Source organism: Lottia gigantea (assembly GCF_000327385.1).
Source record: "Lottia gigantea unplaced genomic scaffold LOTGIsca_78, whole genome shotgun sequence".
In the NCBI taxonomy this organism is placed as follows: domain Eukaryota; kingdom Metazoa; phylum Mollusca; class Gastropoda; family Lottiidae; genus Lottia; species Lottia gigantea.
Genome location: NW_008710601.1, coordinates 886,935 through 909,684, shown reverse-complemented (window position 1 = coordinate 909,684; position 22,750 = coordinate 886,935). Strand labels below are relative to the sequence as shown.

The following is a 22,750-nucleotide window of genomic DNA, read 5'->3' as shown; positions in this document are numbered from 1 at the left end:
TTTGAGCCTACAAATCCATGTGTGTCCAGGATTATCTGCGTTTGAGTGTTAAAATGATGACTTGTTATTTTAAGATACTCTGTGATATATAGAAAAGACATATATAGAAATAATCACTAAAATTCATGGTTTGAGATATTTTTGAAGGAATTATGCGATTTTCTAACATTTCAAGTACTTCTGAAGACTATTTACATAAATGCGAGACTCAAATCAACCTCTTGAAATGTCGCAACTCTTTAATGAATCTAAGAATCTTTAATGAATCTTTAATTATCAAGGGTTATATGTCAGTTTAATGGATCATGAATCAGTTTTAGAGGATCTGGGCGAAAAACATTAAACAATTAAAATTTGAACGAAAGAAACGTAGTCATCTAAAAATTTGCTTTTACCTGATATTTTACCAATTCGTACTTATACCTTGACTGCAATAGTCACCTTTCCTGTAGCACAGAATGCAGGATTCGATTGGTTGTACACCAGAGAATACAGCCAATCAGAGGCCTTGACAGAATGACTATAAACTTTTTGGTTTTGTTTTCACAGACTTTCAGGCAAAACCTCAGATTGGTTGTATTCGTTCGCCTCAAATCCAATCAAACTGCTTCATTTACAAAATTCTACGATACAGGAATAGTGGCCAATGTAGTCAAGGTATAAGTAAAAAGTTTGTAAATAGGTTGACACTATAAGATGGTGTGGAAATTGACTAATACAATACATGAAACTTTCATACATATTTACCTGGAATTGTGCGAGGTGAGTTCTGAAAAAGAACTGTGGGATCAGAAAGCTCTACCAGCTTAATCTTAAAAGTAAATATTTAGACAGCTGTATCCCTTTAACAGCTTATTTGAAAAAAAAAGTAACATTTCTCATTATTGAATTGATTTATTGGTCTATTGACATTTATATATATATATATATACAGTGAATCCTGCTCATGAGACCACCTCTACTAAACAACCACCTTCAATATGCAACCCTTTCAACTTTTCAATATAACAAGCAACTGTTAAGAGGCCACCTCCATTACCTGACCAGAGACCATGTATTTACACTCCCATGAAAGCAAAATCAGGCAATTAGGCGACAATAACAGTTATTATCTCCCTTGTATAAACATCATATGGTTTCACATGCAGGCGAGATTAAAAGGGATTATAGCTTCTTGGCAATTTTTGCTAATCTCCAAAAGATTAATACAATTATTAATTAATTACATCAATCTATTTTACATTAAATCTAAATCTAAAAGGTGACTGTCAAAACAAAATATTTTTTTATGTTTATTCTGGCCCAATTCTCTTCTAAGAGACCACCTCCATTATTCCCTTGAGTGGTCTCTTAATACAGGTTCTACTGTATATATATATATATATAATGTAATATATGTACATGCTTATGTATGAATAGGATCATCTCAAAATGTACATATAAAGCATGTATATTTTATATCTTAATACAAATAACCATGAGTAGTGTAACATTTTGTACCAATGATCCAAGGTAAAATTGTGTTATCTTTTACTCTTTTCTTGTGATACAACTTGAGAACCTAAACCACCTTTTCATTCAATTACCATAGCTAAATTGTCTATGAGGGGAAAGTTAATTCATTAAGAATTTCTAAAATACATGACATTCAACTGACAGCTTAAGTTAGGTTCTAAAGTAAGTAAGATGTTAAGTGAAATTTTCATGGTTATAATACTTGATACAAACATCTCTCATGCTAGGATGTCTTTATATGTTATAATCCTTAACAGAAGCCTTGTCCATGCTTGTCAATCAGTAACCCTATTATTATGCTGTTTTATATTCAAAGATGTCTTTGTAATTTTTAATTCTTGACAAAACAGGCATATGTTCCCAAGATATCTTTTATAAACAGCCGTATGTTTTATATTTCCAGAGATATCTTTATAAGCAGTCTTATGTTACCAAAGATATCTTTATAAACAGTCTTATGTTACCAAACATATCTTTATAAACAGCCATATGCTCCCAAGATATCTTTATAAAGAGCTCTTTGATATTTTTTTATGCAAAGATATCTTTATAAACAGCCATATGTTATATATTACCAAAGATATCTTGATAAACAGTCTTATGTTACCAAAGATATCTTTATAAACAGCCATATGCTCCCAAGATATCTTATAAAGAGCTCTTTGATATTTTTTTATGCAAAGATATCTTTCTAAACAGCCATATGTTATATATTTCCAAAGATATCTTTATAAGCAGTCTTATGTTACCAAAGATATCTTTATAAACAGCCATATGCTCCCAAGATATCTTATAAAGAGCTCTTTGATATTTTTTTATGCAAAGATATCTTTCTAAACAGCCATATGTTATATATTTCCAAAGATATCTTTATAAGCAGTCTTATGTTACCAAAGATATCTTTATAAACAGCCATATGCTCCCAAGATATCTTATAAAGAGCTCTTTGATATTTTTTTATGCAAAGATATCTTTCTAAACAGCCATATGTTATATATTTCCAAAGATATCTTTATAAGCAGTCTTATGTTACCAAAGATATCTTTATAATCAGCCATATGCTCTCAAGGTATCTTTATAAACAACCATATGTTACTTTGTATCCAAAGATTCCTTTATTACATTATATCGCAGTCAATCAAATAATAATGTACTGATGCATACTGATATGCATTGCTAATATAATTATATAAGTTTGGTGGCTTTATCATGACAGGCTTTCAATCTTTCTACAGCCATACAACACAAAATAACTTGATTAATTTTATCAATAATGGCACGGTGACATAATAATGAAGCACAGTGACCTGCATATCAGATATACCATAGTTTATATAACTATATATTCATATAACTCAATATAATATGTGATATACATATGACAATATACACATGTCAGTGAAGGGCTGTTGATTTCAAAGAATTTACCAGCCATGTCGATGAAGTGTTAGTAAAATTTTTGTCATGTTTGTTGGTCATTTTTATATGCCCACACATAAGATGGGCGTATATTGTAATCACCCCGTCGGTCCGTCGGTTCACATTTGGCTCGTGCTCACTCTACAGGCTACAGTTCTTTATGGATTCTTTTGATTTTTTCCCTATTGATTTTCGTGATGATCGGATAATTTTTCACCGAAATATCGTGTCTGACTTGACGTTTTACTCTATTAGCTATATTGTGCAACTCATGCTCACTCTATAGGCTACAATTCTTTACAGATTCTTTTGATTTTTATTTTGTATGTCTATGTCGTTATGAAGATGATCCCTATTGATTTTCATGATAATCTATCGTGTCTGACTTGACGTTTCACTCTATTAGCTATATTGTGCAACCCTGTAGTCACTAAAGACTGTTTAATTATTTCTGACAGCTGCCAGTGGGCGTATGTTACCTTGCCTGGCAAGCTATCTTTGGAAAAAAAAATTCCATATTACCTAAATGTAATATAGGCCTACCACTAAATGATATTCAGCATTGCAACTTTAAAATTACAAAATAAACAATATGAACTATAAGGACTCTCTGAAAGGTATACCTAGTTGACAATCCAAGTTGCAGTGTTGTTGGGTGTTTTGGCACCTGAATTTTTTCTAATCTTTGTTCCAGTTCTATATAACTAATACTTTACTGATAGTTCCTAACCCTTATCATTTAATGACAATCTTTGCATCAGTTTTGGGTACAAATTCAAAACAACAGTACATCTAAGTACATTTGATGTGACAACCTTTAACTACTTAAGAGAATGACATTAATGGGGTGAAAATTAAACTTTGGTCACTACTATCATAAAATAATTTGATTGGAGACAAACCAGATGTTGGATTTTCAATCTGAAAAAGCTATGAAATAGAGTTATATCAATAAATTAAGATTATAATTAGATGGCTAAATTCCTTTAAATGATGCACTTATTTTATTTGATGACAATTTCATAAGTCTGGTGATCTATAGTCTGAAACATCTGTTTCTATTCCATCCTCTGATAGATATTTTGACAGCTGTCGGCTGGAATAGTGTCAGAAAAACTAGGTCCTGTTTTATGAGGATTTTCACACCTCCGAAGATGCATTTTTTCTAACATTGTGTTAAATTACCTTAAAGATGACTGTAATTTAGTGTCAGGTATCACTGTCACTTTTATTTTGTTAGTATCACGTGACTTTTGAACTGTTAGCTGTGCACACAGATTTAAATGGCGTACTATAGAACACTTTTGTTAATGGAACTTTGATGGAACTGCAAACATAAATGGTGTAGTCAGATTATGATGGTATGACTTAACTACAAAAAATATCCATCTTTCTGAATATATTTGGGTCAGATTTTAGTAAGGTTTGAAACGACACCATCTTCAGAGGTGCAGAAAAATCCTAGTTTTTCTGACTCTACACCAGCCAACAACTTTCAAAATAGCTTTCAGAGGCTGGAATAAAGGCAGAAGTTTCGGTGCAGGTGATCTACTGATCAAAGATTAAAATATTAGGAAGTTGTCAATGTGTCTTGGGGCCAGCTGTTAACATTATTATGGTGTTCATGATAATTTATTGGTAATAGTCTTACATATTATACATGACAGATCATAGTGCTTTTAAATTGATACACAATTGCATAACATTTTTGCACTAAATAGTTAAAGAGTACATGAAACTACATGTAGGATAGATCTTTTGAAATTACTTTTTAAGTAGAATTGCATTAACCACAGACGTCTGATTGAAAATTGGAATGGTGCAAATCGATGCTATCAGTGTCTCTCATACATATAAATTTTGTTAGAAAATCATGCGGACATAAATGGCCCTTGCGGATCCGTCATGCGTCAAATATGATTGCATATGTGCGTTTAACGTATGTGTTATCTTTCTTTTAAAGCACAGACCTCTAGACAGATGGCTGCTTTGATGCATAAAAAAGAGAGGGAATCCCCAAAAAAATACGTCACATTTGGGAGATCTCCGCGCGGAAAGACGTCCGGATGCATCAAAAATTGCTGCTCCCGGCAATTTTTTTTTTGACGCATGTCGAAGAACATTTGACAGATACTCCTTCCGCATACTTGGAATCATACCCTCTTAAACCAACCATTTCAATTTTTAACGGATGACACATGACGGAGCCCCATGACGCGTATATGGAATCTTAGCTTTACACTCAAAATTGTTATATGTATGCGTTATAATTAAACAATAATATGTATTTATGTAGGGAAATGTCTAGAATATTCTCTAATAAAATCATCCAGGTTTATTGTCTATCATCTTCACATTAATGTCAAGCTATTATGAACTGTGTCTAATACCTTGACTGCAATAGTCACCTTTCTTGTATCACCACAGTTTCAGCGAATTCAATCAGACTGTAAACAATTTGAGGGCTATGATTGACTTATTTGCTAGCGTGCAATCCAATCAGATCACTGTAGTTACAAACTTCTGGTTACAAGAACGAGCGCTTTTGCAGTCAATGTTTGTAATAGCTTGATAATGTGAAGACAATTTTCTGTCAATATTGATATTAAGTTATTATCAGTGTTCTGAATGAAGAATATGAAAATAAAAAAAAATATATGGTTGTTCTGTAGAGTTTTCTCAATTTTATCATCTATTTTTGTAATTTAATGAAAGTTTGAATTTAATTTTTTGATATATTAGTTAACATGTTTCCAAAAAATTCAAATCAGTTTATTAAAGGGACTGATGCAACATTTTAGGGGTTGATTTGTGTCCTGAATATATATAAAAAGTCTGCAGAAGTACTAGAAACGTACGAAAATCGCATAATTCCTTTAAAAATATCTCAAACTAGGATTTTCTTTTCCTATTTCAATAGATGTCTTTTCTATATATGACAATGTCTCAAGAAAAGACGATTCGTCTTTTTAACTTTCAAACAAGGATAATTCTGGACACGCTTGGATTTGAAGGCTCAAATTTCACAGTGAGCTGTGATCACTATTACCGATTGGCTTAAATAAAAAAATCTGTACGATTGGTAAAACAAAAATGGCGCAGCTGTCCCTTTAAAATGTATTATCCATGTAATTTTCATTTCATTCTAACATGTCATGGTGAACTTTAAGTATGTTGTTTTTTTCTTTCAATTGCATTTCTTTCTGTAATCATTTAGATTAAAATTTGCTTGCAAAATATATTGACTCATCATAGCAGTGAATTCCATTCTACACATTAATTTATAATTTAGTCGATCTGAAGAGCATTTCTACCTTTTAAGTGCAATTCACTCTGTAATCATTAAATTTGCTGGATTCAAAAGGGGTTAACTCTTTGTAAAGTTCAATTCACCCTTACCACTTACAAATTCATAATTTGCTCGATTTGAAAAGTATTCAAGTGCTTTTCACTCTGTAATAAAAAAAAAATATGAAAATTGGCTTGATTGACTATCTGTAAAGTGAAATTAACCAAAAAATTCATTAATAATTTGCTTGTTTTAGAGAAAGTATTTATCATTCTCGAGTGCATTTTACCATGTAAAGTGTGTGGTATCTTATTAAAGTGAAATTCACCTTAATTTATAATATGTTTGATTTTTCTGTAGTGCATTTCACTCTGTATTCAAACAATTTAAAACTTTGCTTGATTCAAAACCTGTTGACACTTCATAAAGTAAAATTCACTCTAAACATGTCTTATTAATTTACAATTTGCTTGATTTGAAAGTATTAACTCTTTCTCAAGAACTTTTCTTTCTTATATTTAATATTAAAAAATTTGCATGATTCATTAAGTGATGACTCTTAGAAAAGTGCTTTTCACCTTACCACTCATATAGATTAAATATCAACTTGATGTGAAAAATCCTCACAAGATTGTAAAGTGCATTTCCCTTTACTAATGAGTAAATTTTTACTTGACTGAAACATTATTTTGTAAAGTGCATTTCACTCTGCTATTAATTAAAATGAAAAAAAATTGAATGGAAAATTTGTTTAAAGTGCATATGACTCCCTTGTAAAGTGCCTTTCACTCTGCTATCCTGGAAATGAGATATGGCATGATTTAACAATGTTTACCTCTTTAAGTTATAATTGGCTATATTTTATTATTAAAACCATTTGTCAATACTTATATATTTGTCATGGTTGTACCTAAAAATATCTTAATATTGATACAATTTTCGTTCAATATTTTTTATCTGATTACAATAAATTATGCATTGACGAACACAGGTTGCATTGCACTTTATAGATGTAACGTTTTTATAGCATAACACATAATACCACTTTGTTTTGATTAATTCTTATTTTTTTGATCTATTCATATTTTTTTGATCAATTCACATTTTTTTGATCAATTCATATTTTTTTGATCAATTCTTATTTTTTTATCAATTCTTATTTTTTTTTTTTTAATCAATTCTTATTTTTTTTTAAATCAATTCTTATTTTTTGTTATCAATTCTTATTTTTTGTTATCAATTCTTATATGCTCGCTGTTCAATTGTCCTTTGAGAACTAAAGCCATTCATGTTCTAAAACCTTATAGTTTTCATGTTCTTATAAAAAGATATAGTTGCGTTTATATTGCACAAACTCAATTTCAACAATCTGTATCCCTTTCAGAATCAAACACTTGACATGTAGTTCTCTTGCACTTAAATGAAAATGCAATATGTACAAGTTTAAGCTGTCGTTATTATTTACATTCTAAAGGCTGATACATTTTCTATTTTTGTAAGGGGAAAAGTGATATATAGATTGCTAAAATTAAGGAGTAAATAAGTATGAATGTATCCTTTTGATGTTAAATAATTTGATAAACCTCTGATGATATATCTCATCAAATCCCTTTTAAATAGAATCTTTGAGACTTTATAGATAAAATACCAGGGATATTTGCTATTATACTAGAAAGTCAATATTCCAATGTCTAGCCCAGGGGTTTACTTCCAAAAAAGACTGTAGCCAAATAGAAAGACTCAAGCTTGTCTCTAGCCAAATAGAAAGACTCAAGCTAGACTCTAGCCAAATAGAAAGACTCAAGCTAGACCCTAGCCAAATAGAAAGACTCAAGATAGATTCTAGCCAAATAGAAAGACTCAAGATAGACTCTAGACAAATAGAAAGACTCAAGATAGACTCTAGCCAAATAGAAAGACTCAAGTTAGACTCTAGCCAAATAGAAAGACTCAAGCTAGATTCTAGCCAAATAGAAAGACTTAAGATAGACTCTAGACATATAAAAAGACTCAAGATAGACTCTAGCCAAATAGAAAGACTTAAGATAGACTCTAGACATATAGAAAGACTCAAGCTAGATTCTAGCCAAATAGAAAGACTTAAGATAGACTCTAGACATATAGAAAGACTCAAGCTAGATTCTAGCCAAATAGAAAGACTTAAGATAGACTCTAGACATATAGAAAGACTCAAGATAGATTCTAGCCAAATAGAAAGACTCAAGATAGACTCTAGACAAATAGAAAGACTCAAGCTAGATTCTAGCCAAATAGAAAGACTCAATATAGCCAAATAGAAAGACTCAAGATAGACTCTAGACAAATAGATAGACTCAAGTTAGACTCTAGACAAATAGAAAGACTTAAGATAGACTCTAGACATATAGAAAGACTCAAGATAGACTCTAGCCAAATAGGAAGACTCAAGTTAGACTCTAGCCAAAAAGAAAGACTCAAGATAGACTCAAGATAGACTCTAGACAAATAGAAAGACTCAAGTTAGACTCAAGTCAAATAGAAAGACTCAAGATAGCCAAATAGAAAGACTCAATTTAGACTCAAGTCAAATAGAAAGACTCAAGCTAGATTCTATCAAATAGAAAGACTCAAGTTAGACTATAGCCAAATAGAAAGACTCAAGATAGACTCTAGACAAATAGATAGACTCAAGTTAGACTCTAGACAAATAGAAAGACTTAAGATAGACTCTAGACATATAGAAAGACTCAAGATAGACTCTAGCCAAATAGAAAGACTCAAGCTAGATTCTAACCAAATAGAAAAACACAAGCTAGTCTCTAGCCAAATAGAAAGATTCAAGCTAGATTCTATCATAAAAACCATCTGCCATTTAATATCCTATACCCGAGAAGAATATAGATTTTAAAGAAATTTTCAAAACTTTGTATGTGTATCGGGAAGAATGATAGCATCAATTTGCACCATTCCAATTTTCAATCAGACGTCTGTGGTTCCTGCAATTCCACTAAAACATGTTCCCGATAAGCATAAATAATTTAGAAAACATCTATACAATCCCTTTAAGGTTATGGAGACCTGCTCTGTGATATACCATATTGTTTACTCTCATATGTACTTACATTTTTACATACATTGATGAAGGTCAGTTTGACCTAAGCTTGTAATGTAGCTATTGATTTTTTGTTGGAAAGTAGTCAAGGTCTTAAAACACAGTTCCCACTCTTTAGAAATCTTCCTTTTTATTATTCCAGTCAACTCTGATGTAAATGGGTAGGGATAATCCAGGAAAGATTAATGCTTTGAGAGAAGGTGAAAAAACAGTTGGTAGACATGATCCTCAAGAACATAACTTGTTATCCTTGCATTGTCTTTTCAAGTTCATTGCGTAATGGTGGCAAATGTTGATTATGAATTTTCAATCCAACCAGACCCTCTCTTTCTCGACTTGGAGCTACGGCCTTGCTTTTTGTTATTTCACTGACTGCAAAGTATTACTTCGATTTTTACATGTATATATTGTCAATAAAAATAATAACAATAACAATAACAAGATTTTTATGTGTCAACAGCTGTTCAGTTAACACAACAAACTATGTTGCTGTAGCAACACTATATAAAGTTATATATAAAAAATTCAGATAAAAATGGGTGTTGTATCAAGTAGCTTTTTACATAACTTGAAATGAAATAAAACTTTATGAGCATGTTTGGGTGACTGTTGATTCCTGCTCCATAGATATCATCTCTATAAACTTTTCAATCCAGTTTAGCTCTCAAAAGTTATGTTGAGTTGGTCGGTGCTGGTGCTTCTGATATTTAAATCATGTGACGTCATAAATATTGATGATGTTGGAAAAGATTTACCTGTTAAAGTCAAGATCGTTTGCTCTTATGAAAGTTCCCCAACTGCATTAGCCCAATTTTTCAGAACAATTAACAAGAAAACTTATATCAATAATTCCATTGCTGCTCAGCCTATGTATGACTGCAACGTGTATTAAAAAAAATTTTTAAAATAGATTTTAAGCTAGAAATGCAACATGAATAGGATTTTTTTTATTGGTTTCACAAAAATTATGGAAATTTCAATGCGTCTATAAAAAATCATAGACATTATATATAGAGGAATTAAAAACGTAGACCTTGTAATAAAGGAATGAAAAAGTCATCATTTACATAAAACCACAGAATCAATATTATAATGTTAGGGGAATCCATCTTGAATTAACAGTTTAGATGTATGTTAACTAGGTGAACTCCATTAGATATTTTATTCAATGATTTTAATGAAATAAACAAGCTAGATTACTATGGTTTCATACTTAGGTCACTGTCACCTAGGGAGAAGAGTCAAATGAGGAAACTTAAGATGAAAATTAAGGCTGAGCTCTATTTATTTTCCTTGAATTTTGCATTCTAATTACTTCAATAACATTTGTATAAACAGAAATTAAATAATGATGTATATTATAGGTAAAAAATATTTAATATTTGCTATATATACTTTCTATTCATCTGTTAAGTCAAACTGAATTTGTTTTGATCAAAGTTTTGTAAAACGGAGTGTGAAAATTATTAAGTAAGTATTTTAAACTAGCAATTGTATTAGTATGTATTTGTGTATTAGAATTAAAGGGATTGTAAAGAGGTTTTTGTTAGTGTATGTGGGCACCAATAGCATCAATTGGCACCATTTCAATTTTTAATCAGATATCTGCGGTTTCTGCAATTCCACTAAAGCTAAGTGTTTGATGACACCACTAATCACAAGGGCCTTTTGTGATGAAGCATATTTTGTGATTGGTGATGTCATCAAACACTAAGTTTTAATGGAATTGCAGGAAAAAAATAGAAAATCTTTAATATGACTGATTTGTAATGCCTTGTTTCCACTAGGCAAATTGCCAACTTTGCAAACGGAAAAAAAACTCTTTTCAATATATCGAGGGCCAAATGAAACAGAAGAGCCAGCTTTATCTTGTTCAGCAATAGGGGGCGTACTGGTAACTAATAGTTTAACTAACTATTTAAAGGTAATCTTAAACATCGCGAAAAAATTCAAAAAAAGTACGACTTTATAATCAAGGCTATGGTCTTTCGGGAACGAGTTCAACTTAGTGTAAACTCAGTGCTGTTGACAATAAAGCTTGCTCTAAGCTATTTATGAGCTAGATTTAAAATTCTCAGTGGAAACACGATTTATATGGAGGAAACTATTTAAAATTGATTTATTCAAAATAGAAATAGCAAAGATGAGACAAAAAAAAGGAATTTGTAACTTAGGTAAAAATTAAAATTGTGCAAATAGATGCTATCAGTGTCCCCTGATGCACATCAAAAGTTATAAAAACCTCTTTACAATTCCTTTAAGGATATATCAGGTTTATACAACTATACTCATATTAAAATATGAGTTTAGGATACCCTAACTTATTTTATGACCTACTATACAACAGTATGGATCTATTTTAATAAAATTACATAAGTTCACTTTAACCTGTTGTTGATTGACATATAGATATCTTCACTTGTAAGGGATGTTGTTCAAATATTGGTTCATGAAATTGACTGCAATCCTTACATGTCTCAAGAAATCTTTGTAGATCTTAATGAATTGGTAATGATAATTGGAATTGATTATCGTTATGTTATGCATTGCTAATTTTTACATCTTGTACCAGTTCTTTGTAAATAATTTATCACCTGGTAAAGCTCAATTTCAGCAATTTGAAATTAAGTCTAAGGGCTGATTCTTTAAAATTTAACAACATACACAGGAGAAATTTAGCTCCTAGTCACTTCTATGCAACATATTTGTGAAACTGGAAATTGGATTTTTTCTGTCCATTATAACTTGAAATCAATGTTAACCATTTTGAACCCTGAATGTAAATGAAATAAAACCTCATATGCCTTGAACTTCAAGTAATTTAAGGATATTGATGTCGTGTGTAATGTCCAATGACATATGTAGGGGAGGCAGCATGATGCAGGACAGAAAAAAGTAATTCTATTTTCATTGCCAAAAAAGCATATTGCATAATCCGCCTTCCTAGAAAATTTTCCAGGGGTAGCCCCCCCTGACTTCCCAACACAACTAGTGTCAAAAAGGTGTGCCAAGGTGCTTGGAAGGCACCCCTCCCCTCTCAATGAAATCCTGGCTATGCCACGGTCACCCGTTAATGGCCAGTTTACCAACCCTTCAGGTATACATTGATTATATATGTGCCAGGTTAACTTGCTGCTAGGGTTGAAAGGGTTAATCTGACTTAATCTCTCTAATGCTTACCGACTAAAATTTGACACTGTTACATATTTCTCTGTTACTTAAATAGTTCGGATGAATTGGCATTGAATCAGAGATTTATATAGAAAATTATTATTTGTCATTATGACATTAAGTGAAATAGGAGTGATCTTTATATAAAGTGATTTTTTTCAGTGAGTGTAACTTAAGTGTAAAATGGAAGAAGTGTGATCACATATATAGATACTAGCAATTATCTTATTTCATATTATTTGTTTTTATCGTTTGATCTCCAAATCAGTGTGTGTTTGTCCAAATCAGTGGGTGTTGTAGAGGATATTGCAACAGAATTTCCTGTACATCCCCTTTCAGAGAGTCCACATCATGCTAATAGTGTCTATAAAGCATATTATCGGGATTGCAATGTTCAGAATTGACTTGTGGGGGCTGGCAACCTACTTGTTTTTAAAGCATCAAATAGTGTGTTGGATCAATCACTTTCTTGTAATTACATTTAATAGTTTTCCATGCTGTGTTTTGTTACACTCAGAAAGATTTATATGCTGTCTGTTATCATTTCAGGTGAAGTTATTAAAACATACTGCAGTGAAGAAGAAAGGATGGGTCTGTAGCTGTACCTAAAACATATATGATACAACCATGGGAACACCTTAACTCATTACAAGATGCCCCCACCTAAGAAGCCAAAAAATGGTCCGACTACAGTGGAACAGTTCCTCTCTCATGAGGAACTTAAGAATATGACATGCAAGAAAGAGAAACTACAGACCCAATCTTCAAATGGTTCAAATAATAACTCATCTGAGGTGGAGGGTAAGGATTCTCCTCTGCCAGAAACTAGCAACTCAGGTTCACAACAAGCAGCAACTGGCAATGGAGACAGTAATAATGATAAAAGCAGCCATAAAATATTGAGAAAAATCATAACAACTAATGCAGAGGGCTCTGTTTCGTCTGTACAGAAGTCTATGTCTTCATCTAGTGATGACCTGACACGTGAAAGAGAATTGATCAGTGTCAAAATTGAGCAGCCGGATTCAGATTATGAAAATAAATATGACAATGCAGCTACTACTGTCTCTGTGCCTTCGACAGGGAACAACTCAACTACACCAATTCGAAACGGGAAGATGAAAACCATGGCAGCAGTCCAGTACCTCAAGCCACAGGAAAAAACATCTCTTGGACATTTCAAGAATCATTTCGACACCAAACAAACGGGTCATTCAGAAATCAGCCGAACAATCCTCGCAACTGACCACCTCCACATCTTTGATCAGTCTGTTGTGCGACTACCTCTAACTGATACCTCAGTATCTCAGCCAAGTACCTCATCCTTATATTCAGGAATGGCAGTACCCAATCTACCTCTCTACCCAACAACAGTACAGCCACCAGTCAACAATGAACCCTTTGATTTGTCTGTCAAGAAAAACAGTATCATGGAAATGATGCAGAACACTAAACTTACCCTCAGTAGATCGGAGCAGTACGGAGAAGTTATATCACGGGTTGGAATTCTACCTCAGGGACCGGTCAAGATGCCACCGGCCACAATATCTCTATCTCAAGCTCTTTACCTCACAGGCAGCTCGGCTAAAACAGCCAGCAGCAGCATATCTCCTGTTTCAGGGGTTCAACTCGGGGATGTCAGGAGCTCAGATGCTTTAAACCCTCATCTTGTTGTCAACCTTTTAACCAATCGACGACTTTCGCCAGAAGACTACCCACCATCAACTGTTATTACACCAAGATCCAGTTCAAGAGATAGTCAGTATCCTGGTCGAGATACATTACCGATATCAGATATACCATATGGGTGAGTGTATACATCCTAGCCTCCATAGCTAGAGAGTTGGGTGTTTTTTAGAGTAGTGAATAGTTACACGTACACATACCAGCAGCAACACAACATGTCCTGAATCTTGTACAATCCATACAAAAAATACCTTGCATTGATTGTGATGCAAAGCTTCATCCATTTGCAACTTAAACACATCATCCCTCACATAAACCATTTTGCAATTTGATAAATCGTAAGATGATGCCAAGATTCCTACAAAACCCTGGTTCAAATAGACCAATATGCACATAAATCATTTCCCTTAAGAACATATGCTGCGAATGTCACACATCATCCATAATTCATGATTTACCACACATCATTATTCAAAAGATCTTGAACCTTACATAAATCATGATGCAATGATCCTAAATCGCACAAAAAGTAATGACAAAGTTATTCATAAGAAACGATACAAATGGTCCACACCATCAACCTTGAGGGATTTTGTGCATTTTATAAACAATTCTGCAAATATCCTATCGCATAAATCATGACAAAAACTTACCTGGTACAAAGATTTTACACCTCCCAAGAAATCATGATACAAACAACCTTTAGCATACATAAATCTTGGTACAAAGGTTTTACACCTTCCAGAAATCATGGTACAGACAACCTTTAGTATACATAAATCATGGTACAAAGGTTTTATACCTCCCAGAAATCATGATCAAACAACCTTTAGCATACATAAATCATGGTACAAAGGTTTTATACCTCCCAGAAATCATGGTACAAACAACCTTTAGCATACATAAATCATGGTACAAAGGTTTTATACCTCCCAGAAATCATGATACAAACAACCTTTAGCATACATAAATCATGGTACAAAGGTTTTATACCTCCCAGAAATCATGATACAAACAACCTTTAGCATACATGAATAATGGTACAAAGGTTTTACATCTCCCAAAAATTATGATATAAAGAACTTAAACCAGAAGTAAAACATGGTACAAAATGTTCTACATCTGCCAAAGTAGAGATACCAAACCATTAAGATCATTAAGCAAATGTTCTACATCTCCTAAAAATCACGATTCAAAGGTCCTAAACTTTACATGAAGAACCTACTCCTTACATAAAGCATAGAACAATTGTTTTACAACTCCCTAAAGTCATGATACAAAGAACCTTACATAAATCATGGTACAAATGTTCTACATCACCCAAAAATCATGACACAAAGAAGCTGACCTAGACATAAATCAGGGCTCTACACCATCAAAAAATCATGGTACAAGAGTAGACCTTCTTGCCATAGGAGCTGACATAATGGTTAGCTATGATACATGTACATGGCCTAATTGGCAAACATAATCATAGTAATGACAAGAAGACATCGCGCAGTGTGATTCACAATGTCATGCGATAACAAACCTCGTCCTATACCTTGACTGACTTTATTGTATCTTGGAATGCAGCGATTTGATTGGATTGTACGGCAGCGAATACAGCCAATCATAATCCTTGACAGACTGTACAAATTATGGCTTATTGTTACAGACTTGCTGGTTAGGAATCTGATTGGTTGTATTCGCTAGGGTACAATCCAAACAAATTGCTGTATTTACAAACTTCTGTAATACAAGAATAGTGGCTAATGCAGTCAAGTTATAAGACAAAGTTTGTATTTACTTGACTTTAAGCAAATGCGTGAAGCTCAGAGTAACATGTTTGGCTTTGTGCTTTAATATTTGTAATAATTAGAAGTATGAATATTAATGAAAATATGTGAATGGATATTTTTTTTTTAGTTAGAAATCTCACTCATCCGTGGTGAAAATGAGAATTTATTAAATTTTAACAACCTACAAATTTTATTCATTATCTTCTCCATTCAAATATTTACATTGTACGCAGATTTGTTATTTACATACATGTAGTTACATACAGTTCATAGAAGCTTATACATATAACATTCAAATAGTACATTAAGTTTATAGGTTATCTTTTTACATGTGAGACTAGGTCTTGTACCCAAGTAGCTTTAAGTACATGTACCCGACAAAGAAATAGAAATGTACCCGATGAAAACCTTAAAACCTTCATAATTTCAAACATACATTCTACAGGGGTTTTCACTTTTTACTAAAATATAACAGCTTAACCATTCAGCACAAGGTGAAGATCAATTCATGAAGACTACTGCCAATCAAAATGGTATGAAAATATAAATGTTTTGGTTTGCAGTCTCTGTGTGGGCATAACAGTAATCATTGATATATGCAACAAATTTTGAAACATTGAAAGCAGAGATATTAATGAGGCCATGATTTACAAAACAAGCCAGAAAATTGTTCAGAAATGTAAGATACAGCTTAAATTGCTATTAAGTTAAGTGAATTTCAATATGTTCAAGGAATTTGTCCTCCATGTTCATCAAAATCAGGAAATTTTCATCATTGAGTGAACCTTTGTAGAAGATAACGCAAATGGCCATACATTTGATTTCAAAGAGTAATATTTGTTTGTTTTTTTTGTACAGTTTAGATAAAAGGATCATTATCAGTTAAAATGCATCCTAATTCTTTTAATGATGTAACATAGTAAGATAGAGATCTATATCAGTGTTTCATCTCCAGGTAAAAATGTCATCAGAAATCAAATATTAGGTCACTTAAAGTACATGTAAGTACATAACAAGTAAATGGGAAAAAGTACCATTATATGCGTCTGGAATAAGAAAAAAATGAATGTTACAAATTAAAAATATTGATAGTACTATGTGAAACCAAAAATCAAATCTTTTTGATCTGCAGACACATATTCAGTCAAGGTTTATACAAGCATACAATCTACTAGCTTTTTTCAACCAAAGAATGTTCTTTAAAATTCAATTGAAATTATTGATCAAAAAACAAAATGTTTTTGATAAGTTTAAAATTTTATGAGCATAAGCACATAAACAAATTTATAGGTAATCACATGACATGTAGGCCATAGACATCATGCAATTCATGCTTACTTTAACTTTATCCTATTTTTTATAATATTTATCATGAATAACTTTACAGAGAAATTTATTTTGATACCTCGAATTTACAATTAGCCACATTTTAACATTTCAATACATTCAATGAAATATTTGAAGCAGTAAGACCTCAAATAGCAGACGCTATATAAATGAATTGGAGACAAGTCTGTCAAGCTAGTGCAATACATTCTGTTCCACAACCTCAAAATTCTACATTAGTCCTTCTGCCAGATTGAAGATTGGTAAAGGTAAGTTTAACGTGTCACATTCATGGTGTCAGGTAAGTACCTCTGGTTGAAATTATCCACCAAATACTTTTTCAATCTATCATTGGTTACAGAAGTATTTTGTGGAGTATGGAGTCTTTCATCTTGGACATTTCATGTTGAAACTACCTCAATTCAACAACAAAGCTTCATCACTCTTATCAGGATGCAGAAATGTAGGACAAAATATTTATTGTACTTTCATGTCTTTATGTCCTTTAAAAGAAAAAAAATCATTTCCATATCAAAACAAGCAGCCAGTAACTTATTCCCAAGTCTGTGATTAAAAATATCGATCAGCCATCAAATAAATTGATTAAGTCATTTCAGACTTTAATGAAAAAAGATTGGTATATGCAAGATAAGTTTGTTTTGAAATGTTAGGAGTACTGATATCCTGTCTATATAGAAGACAGGAAGTGACCGTCTGGAATGGTCTATTAACATTGGAATAATTAAATTACCATGATTAGTCGCTTTTAATCTTCAACCAGATCCACATACAATTTAATTTCTGGCCTAAATTCAATAAATGTTTAGATCTACTGAAACCATTCCTTTCGGGTATTATGTAAATTGGTGAAGTCATTGGAAAGACTAGGTGAAGGGTAGGCCTACCTGACTATTTTGGCCTGTTTATGTAGGAGCAGGCAATAGGTCAATAGGTGTTGATGTGACTATTTTGCTGGCTAAAAAACTGAACAGACTAGGCCAACATGTACGTATGCTACATTACAATTCTTTAAATCAATAGACCCTACCACTCGTTTTTTTTAAATGGACTTCAGTATTGAAATAAAGGCTGATGGTATCTTGGACTTACTCATGCTCTTGTCATGACAAGAATTGCATTTCAATTAAAAACATTTACATCATGATTCCTTAGTTGCTATTTAAAAAGCACACCACCTTATTCAAAGCCAGAAAAAACGATCCCTTTCTATATGGCTATGTCCTTTCATGTCATGTCCATTTTGTCATTGTTTGGGCTTTGACAAAGTTTAATATACATTTACCTGTTGTGTGGATAATTTAACAATGAATGTACTGCTTTTGGTATCAATAGGTTGGGCTGAAAATACATCAATAAAAATATAAGACCAAGTATTTGCCAAGAAAAATCGTAATTTATGTTTTGTCAGATAGAATGGGGTTTTAGTCAAAGGGAGATAACAAGTGTTGGAGGTTTTCATTGGAATAAATTGAAGGAAGAAAAGGACGTCCTTGTCAGGGGCAAGTAACTCCTGTATTTATGTTTTCTTGTGAAAAAAAATAACAGTTTTTCCATGGAAAACGACCCAGAAGAGAAACCAAATACTCATTTGGTGAAATATTATCGTGTAGTAAATGTCAGTGATACAACTATTGAAGTGGAATCGATTCAGTGAGTAAATTTATTATGTTTAAAAGTCCAAACATTCTACCGACATGGCTGTGTCATTTTGACCCTGACCCTGAACATGGCGTTCTTGCCTGTCTGTACGTAATGTCAAGCACAAAGAGCCGACACAGAAAAATTATCTTTGCACTGGGTAGAATTAGATTTGAAAAACAAGTTTGTAAATGGTTGATATGAAACTGAGATGTTTCATGCCATTACAAACCCACAAATTAAAATATAACATTTGTATGTTCAATTATACAACTTTTTCAAAATTAGCCTAAAAACTTTGAATAGGGGAATGCTGCATAGCATTAATAGGTCTACTGTGAAAACAGAAAGGCTGAAAAAAATACAACTGAAGATAACATTTGATGAAAACTGTCTCTGTCAAAATTGTCTTGTTACATATAAAAACAAAAAACTTATCTGGATCAGATTGATTTTAAACCTTTTCAAATTAATTGCCTGTGAACAAGGCACGTTTCCCCTCTTTGGCTGTGTGTTATGCATATTATGGTATGTCTTAACATATTTTTTTTATTAAATCTAAAAGCCTAAAGGTTATCCTGCATGGCTGCAATCTGTTTAAAGTAAATGTTTAAAGCAGGATCTCTGTAAATCTGAGTTTGAAAAGAAAGGCTTGTCCGACTAGTTGATTTGTTGTTTAGGAGAATGTGAGGAATCAGATCAAAGAAGACAAATAGAATTATTATGTCTCAAAAGATATTTACTGTTGTCTGAATGTTGATAGATTAACTTACTAAAAAGAGTTATTTCCCTTCAATTGTTAAAAAGAAATCAGTTGGTTGAACTTTTAATTAAAATTTTTATTTTGTGGTTTTTGATTATTTTTGGGATTCTCAAGACAATAAATATTTTAGTTGACTTGTAGGATGAGTTGGAATTGTAAAGAATGAAGAGTAAACATAGATGTATTGTAGGTCATTCTTTTTGGAATTTCTGGTTATTCTCTCCCTTTAACTGGATCTGGTAGTTTTTTGGAACAGGTGTATGCAGGATAACAGATAATTGGTACATTGTGATAGGGAAAAGTTCTGTCTTTTCAAATTGCCAGTCAGTTTGATTGCAGTCCCATGTGTCCGTTGAAAGAACAGAATGTCACAGAGGATCAGTGACTTTATATCCTTAACCTGAAGTTCAAGGTTTCAATACAGGCATATAACCAGATATATGTAATACCTTAGAATATTTCAGCCCGGTTTCATCCTTTGAAATTAAACAAAAGCTGGTGTGATACAGGCTATGCACGCTAAATATCCCTTGAAAGTTGGAAATATACAGGAGTAGGATGATGCCACTATCTTGACAAAATTCCCTCATTGCACACTGTCTGGCATTGTCTTCAAAAGTTGAATCAGGTGCAGAAAAGTAAGATTAAAAACTCCATTTCATTTCATTTGCAAAAAAAAAATATTTATTAGTCCTAAAATAGGCATGACCTTTCACTATAAAAAAAAATTGGGTCATGTAAATTTTATTCTCTCCAACCAGTCTTAGTTGATGAGGGAATTGTGTCTATGAGTAAGTAAGTCAGTTTGATATAAAAAGTGAATAGACTTGTTTTTTATTGAGATATGGTTAGGAATTGATTGTAGGCAAATGAAGCTGAAGCTGTCAATGAGACTCCCAACTGATAAGCAAATTATTGATGCAATGATAAAACTGACAATGCATAAAGAGAATGATAATGTAAGAGCTATTGATAATATGCATTGGTCTAGTCTGGAATAGAATTCAATTTATTATCTTATTTATGCAGATATTGATTGAGATAAAGTCGAGCCTTTATTACCTTTATGTGAAATATCAGATATATTCAAAATATTAAAATTTCCAGACTTTACATTAGATGAAAGTTAGCCTTTCATATCAGGTTCGTCAAGCTCAAGTTGAAGAATTTTTTTCCCTGCGATGTTTTTCCACGTCACTCAAGAGAATTTGTTATAAATATTGAATCAAGAAGCGTCTAGACTAACATGTAAAAAAATCCAAACACTTCATGGAAAATTGAATTAGCGTATTATATATTATCACTGATCGACTGATTCGTCTAGAGAAAAACGAACTACATCAATGCTTAATTTGTGTTGTGTGGAATATAGATTGTCAATTTTGTCTCAAAATTATATTATATTGATCTGAGTCAGACCAAATAAATTATTTTCAATTGAACAATTGATGTTGTTATAGAAGTTTTCTATATATAAAGGGATTTACCATTGCCAATAAAATACATGTAACATTACATAAAGCTGAACTAGACTCAACTTTCCAGTCAAAGAAAAACTTTGAAAGAAGAGCTTATAGCTGAATGCTGGGCTTAAATGTGATATAACATTGTTAGAAACAATACTAGCTTTGATTTTCCAGTATATAAACAAAAACCAATTATTTACATGTTATAATCTTTGATAAAAACCAAAACTGGAACTTGGGTAAACTCAAACAAATTGGGTTGTTGGTTTTTCATTTCTACCTGAAATTTGCAATCATGTTAAATGGCCTGATTTGGAACCACTTTGTGTCAGAGAGACATTGCTTTTGATAGCAGCTTCCAATTTAGTAGTCAATGAAATACACCTAAGAAACATCATTAATTGGTTGACAAACCCAATTATAAAGTAACATTAGGTGTCCTCGTTCCTATCTTTGTAGTAACCTAAAGAGGTCAAGAGGAACTGCCCATTATCATATGACCTTAAATTTCAAATTTCAATTTCATATCTTTTTTGTTTACTGATATTTTTAATCTACATTTTCAACTATGAAGTTTTCTACCAAAAGCCTGTCCAAAAGTAGTAACCTTTAAAGAGATTGTACAGAGGCTTTCTAGATTTTGTATGTGTATCAAGGACAATGATAGCATCAATTTTTGCCATTCCAATTTTTTATCAGACGTCTGTGGTGCTCGCAATTCTTCTCCTTTGAAAACATAATGAAATGTATCAGTATTTTATTACAATTTACATGTTGAATTATTGATACACTGGAATCAATAGACATTATAACATGTAACTTCATGCCAAATTGGAGCCATGTCTTGAATTCATCAGACAAATAAATCATGATGCTTGAAATTATTTTGAAAATGCTATTGTATTGATATTGTGGTTTGTGTGAAGATAAGGGACCAATTCAGACTGTCTGGGAATATATTGCTCGTTGTTTACGCTTTGATACGACTTTTTAGTACATCAAGACTTCTGCTTTGTATCAAAGTCACACGTTCTTCTCTGGATCTGACGTGGCACAAATGGTAACAGCCTTCATAAGTTGGAAATCAAAAAAGAGTTGGCTTATGTTAGTGTCCTGGCAAAATTTACCTTGTTGCATCCTTTTTTGGGGTTTGATACGCAGGCAAAGTTTCAAACTTAAAACACAAGCCCTACAAAATTTTAATGTTAAAGGTCCTACATAAGACAAAAAAAATATTGCATGTCTTGCAAACTCTCTTGCACACTGCATGTTTCCAGGACTTCATTACCTCAATCAAATACACAAAAGTAGGATGTAATACTCCATTTCATTTTATTTTAGTGTGGAATTAGTGTATCCCTTTTAAACTAACAAGCGATCAGGAAAAATTATTAGAAAAAGGAGAGTTGTTTGTGTGATTCTTAGCAGTCTGTCTGATACCAGGATGAAAATTAAACTTGAATAACATATTTCCTGAAGACCACAAGTTTTCTAATTGTAGATAAGTATCACATTAGGAGTGGTGGTCTCGAGCTTTTAGACTTTTAAAGAGGCTACTTAGATAGTCTGCTAAGAATGAAAACC

General features: G+C 32.3%; 2 protein-coding genes across 2 annotated transcripts; both read left to right on the top strand.

Annotated features, from left to right (window-relative positions):
• Positions 1–1,477: 1,477 nt before the first annotated feature.
• Positions 1,478–8,520, top strand: LOTGIDRAFT_168713 (hypothetical protein; the record flags this gene model as incomplete). The annotated part of the gene is made up of 2 exons (XM_009066596.1): positions 1,478–1,512; positions 7,896–8,520. 2 exons carry the CDS (start codon positions 1,478–1,480, stop codon positions 8,518–8,520), a joined length of 660 nt encoding a protein of 219 aa, XP_009064844.1.
• A 4,618-nt stretch (positions 8,521–13,138) lies between these two features.
• On the top strand, positions 13,139–14,296 carry LOTGIDRAFT_168712 (hypothetical protein; the record flags this gene model as incomplete). Its single annotated transcript, XM_009066595.1, has 1 exon — positions 13,139–14,296. The coding sequence occupies one exon, from the start codon at positions 13,139–13,141 to the stop codon at positions 14,294–14,296; it is 1,158 nt and encodes a 385-aa protein (XP_009064843.1).
• Between the last annotated feature and the right edge of the window lie 8,454 nt (positions 14,297–22,750).